Consider the following 9,178-nt stretch of genomic DNA (forward strand, 5'->3'; position numbering starts at 1 on the left):
GGCAACTTATTGCCCTTCTCCCCACGCTCAAGTTTTGGGTGACCGGCCCCCTTGGACCCAAAAGCCATCAAGCTCCTGCCCACAGTTTTGTAACCTGGTGCACGTGGCAGGGTCACTCGGCCACTCACTTTAATCCTTCCAGCCCTAGAGGGCAGATAGGCCAAACCAGAGTGGGGCTGTGTCCTCTTACTTGAAGTGTGGATGGTGTATCTCGGGGGGCCTGCACCTGAGACCATTGCTCTCTTTACAAAGGGGGCAGCTACTGCAATACCCCTGCTAGGTAGCTAAAAGTCCTTGCTGGAGCATATTACATTATTGGTTTACCTACTACTCTGGTCCCCCCCCAGCTAAAATGACTGCACCCAACTCAGATCCCAGGAAGAGAAGAGACCCCATGGAAACCAGGCCACAGGCTAGACATGAAATTTAATTTAATAGAAATTTTCTTCAATCATTCATACATTCAAGTGTGAACATGAGAAGTCTCTGAACCCCTACCTCGGCCCTTCACTCCCACCCACAACATATTTCAGGGAGTAGTAAGAAGCTTGGACTCTGTCTTCTGCTCCCTTACCACCTACCAACCCCCATTCTGACCCACCACACTCCCCCCACCCGAGCATTGTGACCTCCCTCACCAAGACAACATTCTCTTCGTTCTAGCCCATGCCCCATTTCCCCTCCACCCATGCTACTGACAATAGCTCTATGCAATTTCCATGCGGCTTCCTAAGAGGTGTCAGGCATGTTACAGAAGATAAGGAACTACAGATGTTTGCTTTAGAGTCCAAAGAAATTGCTTAGAGTTACAAATCCCACTTAGTGCTTTTAACAGCTCAGACTTTCTGTTCAACTGTGGCTTGAGTTTGGACTGGCCTCTGTCCCAGCTGTCAGTGAACCAGAGGCCAAGACAGCCGCTTCAGTTGTAAAAAACAATGCAGCAGCAACATAGTGGGAAATGGATCAATCCAATGGTTTTAAGCAAGCAGGAGCTCTCCCCACAGCTGGACAGATCCCTGCCAGAACAGACTGCTGAAAATGAGGCACAATACTGCAGTCTAGCAGATTTCAACCCCTTGGTTCACCAAAGCTGTGCTAGGATGGAGGAAAAGCCAACCTACCACCTTCCCACCCACTCAGGTCACTGACATGAGAGCAGGGAACCTGCTTCCACCTGACAATCACATGAGAAGGGCTGGGACAGGGCAGGAGGGCAAGGAGAGGTAGTGGTTCGCTGCTTCCTATATATCCCTTTGCAGAGGAGCCATAGAGAAGCTAGCCACCATTAAAAGCAGTTGCTGCTGCAGTTCCCGTCTGAATCAAGGGTTACGTTTCTACAGTTAACCTTAGCATACATTCACACACCGCAGGGCCTACACCTGGACTCGCATGGAAGGGTCATTGATGGCATTGGGGCATGTGAAATAAAAAACAAACCACAAACAAAAACACCAATAAAAAAGTTCAAGTCTCATAGAGACATTACTGTATCCCCTCCCCCTCTCCTTATTTGGGTTTAACCAAGTGAGCCCCATGGTGTGGGCCAAAGGCGAGGCTCAGCGGAGGAGCAGTGCTGTGGGAACAGCCTTTTACAGCTCATCCTTCAGCGGTCCCCCTGTCTCCTCCTCTTCCTCCTTCTCTGGCTCATCGTCATCATCCTCCTCCTCCTCTTCCTCATTATCATCCCCTTCAGGCTCATCGTCCCCTTCCTCCTCTTTCCGCTTCTTGTCTTCCTCCTCTTGTTTCTTCCTCTGCTCCTCGTCCTGCTGCTCCTTCATTTTCTTCTCAGCATCCTGCAGACATTGACGATGACATGAGTTAGGCCAAAAAGGAGAGGGAAGATGGTGCAAGTGATTTGGGCACTAGCCGGGGCCCCAGGTTTTAATTCCCTGCTCTACCAGACTCCCTGGGTGACCTTTGGCAAGCCTGTGCCTCAGTTTCCCCATCTGCACAAGGGGAAGGATACTGCCATTGGGCTGGGTTGGGCCAGGGGCTCAGATAAGTACCTGGACGAAGGAGAAAAGGCTGCAAGGAACCAAGTAGGCCAGGAGGCTGGACTCTACCCAATGCTCTGAACAGTTTCAGATCACCTTAAACCTTCATGCCTTGGCAAGAACACCTGCCTTGCTTCAGATAGGAAACCCAGGCCAGGAGCAGCTGGGATGTGCCCAGCACCTCAGTGGAAGAGGTCAGGAGTCCTGCTTCAGCCATAGGCCCACAGGGACAGCCCCCTTCCGCTCGGAGAGGATGGGCAGCCAGTGGATTAGAGGGCTTAGGTTTCAGAACATTTACTGGACTGTCCAGCCTCTTCCCCTCCACATCAAATTGTTTCTATCCCCCTTGGAGCTGAACAGCTCCATCGCCCTCCTAGCACAAGAGATGCACCAAAGCCCCTGGACTCAGATTCCCCGTGGAGCCCCTTGAACAGCTGAGGGTCCTTCCTCTGGCCTCAGGGGGTGACTCAGCCACCGCACTCCCTGACAGCACCATGGCTCTGCCTCAGAGCAGTGGTCTCCCCACAGCCCACGTTGACCCAAGGGGAAGATGACTTGTCCTGGCAGGGGAAATCTCTTCTGGAGGAGCAGGAGCATTCCCCAGGGGCAGTCGTTACCTTGGTGGCTCCCCAGGTCTCATTGCCAAACTCCTCTGCAAACTTCTCGTCATCTGTGATCAGGAAGTTGTCGAAGATGGTGCCAGATTTCACCTGAAAGGAAAGCGAGCCAGTGAGTGCGCAGCAGGGAGTGGCCAGCCACCCCAGGGCGACTTCGCCCATCGCACCCCAAGCAAAGGGGAGGCAGGTAGCAGCCAGCAAGACAAAGGTTGAAAGTCAAGTCCTGCCCAGAAGAGAATTCAGTGCTGCTCAGCCAGGGCTGAGGCCGAATCTCAAGGACTGGGGCAAGAGAGAAGCATCTGTTTTGGCTCGGGAAGCGTTGAGACACAAGGGCGCCAGGAGTCCCCGAGGGCGAGTTAAGGTGTCTGTCAACAGGGGGGCAGTGCTGCCAGCAGCACAGCCAGGCACAAGGCCTTCTATCCCATCAGACTGGATGCCCCAGCACTTTAATGCAGCTGGGGCTCTGGGGGCTCAGTTTGAAGCAGAGCCCAGTTAAAGGCAAGCGCCCACCTCAGCGCAAGGTCTATGCTACTGTTTGAGAGCCTGGTGAGTCCTGCTCCCAGCCAGCCGCCTCGGGAGGAGCGCACCTGCCACAGGTCCAAGCCGATGACGCCAAAGCTGTCGTAGGAGTACAGGCTAGGGTCGGGGGTGTAGTCTGGGTTGTCGATCTCAGGGTGCACCCACTTCCCCTTGTAGTCAGGGTTGTCGATCTGGCGGGGTTTCCACTCCCCCTGGGGAGCAGGAGAACAGCATGAGAGAAACCAGCGAGTGGGGAGAGGGATTGCACCTGGTCTCCAGCAAGGGAGCAGCTGGTCTTACAGGGGAAGAAAGATCAGGGAGTGGGCCTGACATGAGGACATCAGCTCTGCCAGAAGCTATTGCAGCTGGAGGAGTGGGACAGGCTGCCTCCCGCAGTGCACACACCACCCTGAGGATCACAGACCCAGGCTTTCTTAAGGGGAGTTGGAACACAAGGGCTCTCACCTACATCTGGACTGGGCTGAGGCTGCCAGAGAGGGAGCCCTGTGCTAGCATGCCATGGATTCCTCCCTTCTTCCCACGCCCTGCTGGAACCCTGAACCAAGGGCCACGGTGGATTCTCAAATCACTGGCCATTTTTAAAATCAAGACTGGGGATTTCTCCCAGAAGCTCTGATCTAGGAGTTATTGCAGGCCAGTTCCGTGGCTTTTGTTAGGCAGGAGGTCAGACGTGACTAGAGGATCACAATGGTCCCCTCTGGCTTTGGAATGTGTGACTGAACAGCCACGTGCCAACTTGAGAACCAGGGAACGTGCTGTTCAATCTCTGCTCCCCAGCCTGCCCTTGGAAGGCCCCAGAGTCCCTCTTTACCCAGGACTAGCTCAGCGTGAAGGTTAGAATGGCACAGTGTTGCCACAATAGTTTAGCATTACCAGGGCCTTGATCTCCTCCCTCCAGGGCGTAAGCCCACCCCCTTGCAGAGGGCTGGAGGTGGCACCAAGCAGGAAATGCTCATTGCCACTGCACAGAGGTGTTATGGGGGTTCATGCCTTTCTCTAGGGCAGGAGACCTTAACAGGGTGCATTTGTCACTCCAAGGCAGTAACTGGTGAGTGTCAGGCCTCATTCTCTGGGCACACAGATACTCAGCACTGACTGCAGCAGGGCTGCGGCTCAACTGGCAGAAAGCCATGACATTCATGCAAGTTTACAATCAGGGATTTTGACCCCAGCTCCAGACCCAGCCCGTGGGCCAGCCTTACCTTGTACTCTGGGTTCTGGATCACCGGAGGCTCCCACTCCCCATCCATCTCCTCATCCCAGTCCTCTGGCTTCTTGGCATCAGGGTCAGGAATGTGCTCTGGTTTATCCCAATCCTGAGGGGTAGAGGATGAGAACCAGGCAGATGTCAGGAAGAGATTCTCCACCAATGCCTCGCTCTGATGGATAGCTTGCCCTCCATTACCCTGTCCACGCCAGCCAGCCAGCCACACACACAGCGAGAGCTACAGCCGCTATCCCCCAACACCTGGCTACATGGGTATTATGGTGCCAGTCTCTGCCCATCCCCATACACTCCCCCAGCCCGAGATCTGCAGCCCCCAACTCACCTCTGGCTTAGTGTCCTCAGGGTCGTCTATTTTGGCCCTATCATCCCAGTCCTCTGGTTTCTTGGCCTCAGGGTCCTTGATCTTCTTGGGAGGCAGGAAGTCCCAGTCTTCCTCCAGGCTACCCGACTCCACCTTGTTGTTGTCGATCTTCACCTCATAGGTGTTGTCAGGCCGCACAATGAGGGTGTAGAGGTGGGTGAACTCATCGTCCTGAGCAAGGGAAGGAGCCGGGGATTAGATGAAGGCTCTCAGCTCAGGGCCAAGGAGATCTCACTCCAGGCCCATATCATGGACACAGCCAGGAGACTCACCTTGCAGCGGATGTCTTTGTTGATCAGGACATTCTTCCCTTTGTAGTTGAAGATCACGTGCACTTTTTTGGTCCCTGGGCCACAGATGTCAGGGCCTGGATTGGAAACAAGCCACAGTTCAGAGGAGAAACGCAGCCTGCATCTGGAGGGGCTGAAAGTCACCTTGTTCCAGCATGGAGGGCTGGCAAATTCAGCCCTCAGAAGGACCAGCAATTCGCTCATCACAAGTACATCCCACACTGGGGTGTACACTGGCCTGGCTGGCAGGCTCAGTAGAGAGAACATGGGAAGAATGGGGCTCAGATTGGACTCTTTCCCCTGCTGGTCACCCACCAGAAACGTTGGGGGAACACAGAGGTTGCCCTTCTGTTGCTCATGTGACCCTAGGGCAGGCTGGTCTCCAGGGCTGTCAGAACACTAGATCCCAGGGACAGAATTTGAATTTCAGATGCAATCCTCAAGGCCCTTCATCCACCTCTAGGGTGGGGCACAGCAACAGCCCATGACCGCTTAGGCCAGGAAGCAAAGAACCCCTTTGGCAGCTGAAACTGTGGGTGAATCCAGGGAGAGCAGAAGAGTAGCCAAGCTAGAACCAGCCAGGCCATGGCCCCAACAACTCATGACAAGTTCCCCAGCAGCCCCTAGTGCCATGCTGGGCGAATGAGCATCCCCTGCTAAGTCATCCACCCACTTCTGGGGGTTTGGAGCGCTCCCACTGTGCAAGCCCCACCATGCTTCGCATGAGACCCTACCACAATCTGGGCCCACACAGCTAGCAGAGGCCACAGGGCCATACCACACAGAGCCCACCCCACAGGAACTCACCAAACATGATGTTGTACTCTGAGTCCCCGTGCATGTCCTCCTGGTTCAGGCCTGAGGGGAAGAGCTTGACGTAACCACCACCACAGTCGATGTTCTGCTCGTGTTTCACCGTGAACTGCACCACCAAGGTCTTGTCCTTGTTGCTGAAGGAGTCAAAGCGGGCAGACAGGGCGTAGAAACGGGCGTCCTGGCTCGTCTGGAGGCCTGGCAAGTGGAGGGGAAAAACATACTGTCAAGACCCAACAGGGAGGGGAAGCATGATCCCTCTGTAGCTGGCCTCACAGCTCAGCACATCCCGGCAACAGGCCTGTTTGCTCTCAGCTCCCCAGCAGGATGCTCAGCACAGCGGCAGATTGTATGCCGGCCCTGTGCTGAGCCCCGAGCTTGTCACTTTACAGCTAATGCTTCAGGGCGTGAGGTGGCAACCAGCAAGGGATTATCCCCCCAGCCATTTACACAGGTGCATTATGGGGGGTTTGCCAGCTTCCCAAGGGGTCAGACATCAGGGGCTGTCATGCTGTGCACTGTTATCTGGACCATGGCAGTGTCACGGACCTGTTGACACAGCTAAGAGGCAGCCCTGCCCCAAAGAGCACACAAGCCAAGTGACTAACCCACCTCAGCCAGAATGGGATAGGAAGGATTTACTGGGCTGATCTGACACTAGGGTACTTACTGACCTGCTAGGTGATTTATAGGCAAGTAGTAACTTAACCATCTTGCCCACTGGCTCCTTTGGCAAAGAGAAAAGGCCCTGATCTCCCTAGTGCATCGGGGAGGAAGACAGACACAAGAGAATGCAGCAAGAACACCATTTCCCACCTTTATCCTTCTCAGCGTCCCCGTAGAACTTGCCCGCTGTCAGTTTGAACTTCCCATAGTCCGACTTGTGCTTTGACTCCACCCAGCGGCTTGTCCAGGCATCTGTGGGGAAAAGACACAGACATGAAGTTTTAACAGCTCCCCCCTGCTGTCACCACACACTCACAAGAGAGCATGTGGGCTACAGACCCAGCCCACCCTTGGTCACTGAGTGAGGAAGGCCCCACCTCCCTAGGACATCACAGGCCAGAGAAAAGCTCTTGAAGCCAATCACTGGCTGGTGTTCCAGTCACCTATGGGGCAAGAACCTCATTTTCAGCAGGAAGGGAACACACATGGAAAGGAAGCAGCTTGCCCAAGGTCATATTGAGCCACTGCCCCCCCAGTGCCTCTGTTCCAGCCACTAGACCACGCTCCCCCACCCCATGTGCAATGATGGGCCTGCTCCATCCAGCAGGCAGAGTGAAAGTTGACCATATAAGTGTGTTGCAGAGGATTAAGTGCGGAACAGGATCTTGCATTCTCCTCTCCCATGAGCCCCAGCATTTCATGGAGAGGACAAACACCACACAAGGACTGAGTCACCTGCTGCTGAAATCCAGCTGCCTCTGGGGTGGAATACGGCAGCTGTTTAACAGTCAACCCTGCAAAGGCAGCTTAGAATGCTTGTTAGTGCTCTGATCAGCATGCTCCCACTTGACATCCACTTAGAGTGGCTGCATCGGCCACCTCATCCCTTAGTACTGCAAGCTGCATCATGGACCAGAAACAAAGGCCTTATCTGAAGGAGCCAGTCACAGCCTTTAGAGCCAGAGGTTCACCTAAGCCCTTCAGACAGGAGTCACCAGCTTCCCAGACAAGTTACAACATCTGCTTCTGAACTCCTTGGCTCTGTCACAACTGCACATGAGAAACAGCTTAGCAGGCCATAAGCCACCTCACCTGCCTCCGGGCCTTACACACCCACAGATCACACTGTATCTATACAGTGTCTTCCCTGGACACAGTGGGACTGAGCTGAGGCCAGTAAACTCTCTGCTCTGAGATCTATGGGCCAGTGTTATAAACCATTAGCTTACACCCTTAACTTTGCACCCATCCACCATCAAACAGGGCAGATTTTTGCTTTTAAACCTGCACATGGTGCACGACCCGCTGTAGGGCTGTACAGTCTGCATGTGCTTAGATATGCCCCAAAATGTTTGACCCCCAATTATAGAACAGACACTCATCCCCAGAGGGACCAGTAATTATCGATTCCCCACTGCGCGTTCAGTCTAGACTACACAGGGAGGCGATTATGAAACTAAAGAGGCCTCCAGCCACACACCCCCCCAAGGCCCTGCCTCCTTTCTAGAGAAGGAAACTCCCCTCTATAAGGCCTCAAACACAGAAGACAGGCTGCTGCCTATGGAGGCAAAGATGCTCTCTCCAGGTTGAGTTCATTCAAGCACCATGGTAAGATACCAGGCCTTGGGTTTCAGGCTGTGTTGTAACACACTATATTCAGAGGTTCTTACAGTTTCAGCTACTGAACTGCTACCAAGTGAGTTTTTAAATCTGAACTGCTATGTATTGATTTTGGGAAGGGGAGCCAGATTTCCCCCACCCTGCAATTATTTTCAGACTTCTGAAAAGGCTTTAAACTGACATCCTAATGCTATCTAGAGCCCATGGCAAATGAAACACTCTGTAATACGGGACAGATGCAGGTTAGCTCAGTACTCCCAACCCACAATCCCAAATCCTGCAGAACCCTGACCAGCCAAAGCAGAATTTTAGGGTGAAAGATTTAAGTGTTGTGTGGGTGAAACAGGATTATCTGCCCCACTGTGAGTATGGCCTGTGTCCTCACAGAGGTGGGCTCATTCCATAGTTCTACATCAGCTCAATTGATTCTATGATGATTCCCACACACACACCCACAACCCCCAGTTTCCTTTGGCTCTGCAGGGACCATTTATGCCACTGCACCATTATACCACCCTATGTTCATGAAACCAGGACACCCCAACTCTGTAACCCCACAGATCTGAATCCTATTTAATCCTCCCTGCCAACTCCCAGCCCCACCCATGAGCCTGACAGCACAGTGAGCACTACAGAAAAGCCTTATGTCCTCCACTCCGATGTACCCCCCAGGAGATCTACACTGACCCCTCCTCGCAGAGCCACACTCACCCTAGGGACCCCCCCATCACAGCTGTCCTTCTGAGCCTCCCTTCACTGCACGCCCCCCACCCCCAGCCCAGAGACTAGTAACCCCTGACTCACCCTGCAGGGCTAGTCTGACCCCACGGAGACCCCCCCATGGGACCCCCATCACCTCCTCTTCATCCCCCCCATATCTCCTGCAGGGCCAGGCTGACCCACAGAGACCCCCCTTCATACCCACCCCCCATCTCCTGCAGTTAGCCTGACCCCATGGAGACCCCCCATGGGACCCCCATCACCTCCTCTTCGTCCCCCCCCATATCTCCTGCAGGGCCAGGCTGACCCCCCGCCAACCTGCCAACCTG

The 9,178-nt window shown here is 54.1% G+C and overlaps 1 protein-coding gene across 1 annotated transcript; it reads right to left on the reverse strand.

Annotated features, from left to right (window-relative positions):
* Positions 1-414: 414 nt before the first annotated feature.
* CALR (calreticulin) lies at positions 415-6,774 on the reverse strand. The gene is made up of 8 exons (XM_032790470.2): positions 6,660-6,774; positions 5,838-6,041; positions 5,013-5,107; positions 4,702-4,911; positions 4,354-4,467; positions 3,199-3,342; positions 2,612-2,704; positions 415-1,793 (listed from the first exon to the last, which is right to left on the reverse strand). The coding sequence occupies exons 2-8, from the start codon at positions 5,869-5,871 to the stop codon at positions 1,590-1,592; spliced, it is 894 nt and encodes a 297-aa protein (XP_032646361.2). The 5' UTR covers positions 5,872-6,041; positions 6,660-6,774; the 3' UTR covers positions 415-1,589.
* Between the last annotated feature and the right edge of the window lie 2,404 nt (positions 6,775-9,178).

This window comes from Chelonoidis abingdonii, chromosome 26 (genome assembly GCF_003597395.2).
Source record: "Chelonoidis abingdonii isolate Lonesome George chromosome 26, CheloAbing_2.0, whole genome shotgun sequence".
Classification (NCBI taxonomy): Eukaryota; Metazoa; Chordata; order Testudines; family Testudinidae; genus Chelonoidis; species Chelonoidis abingdonii.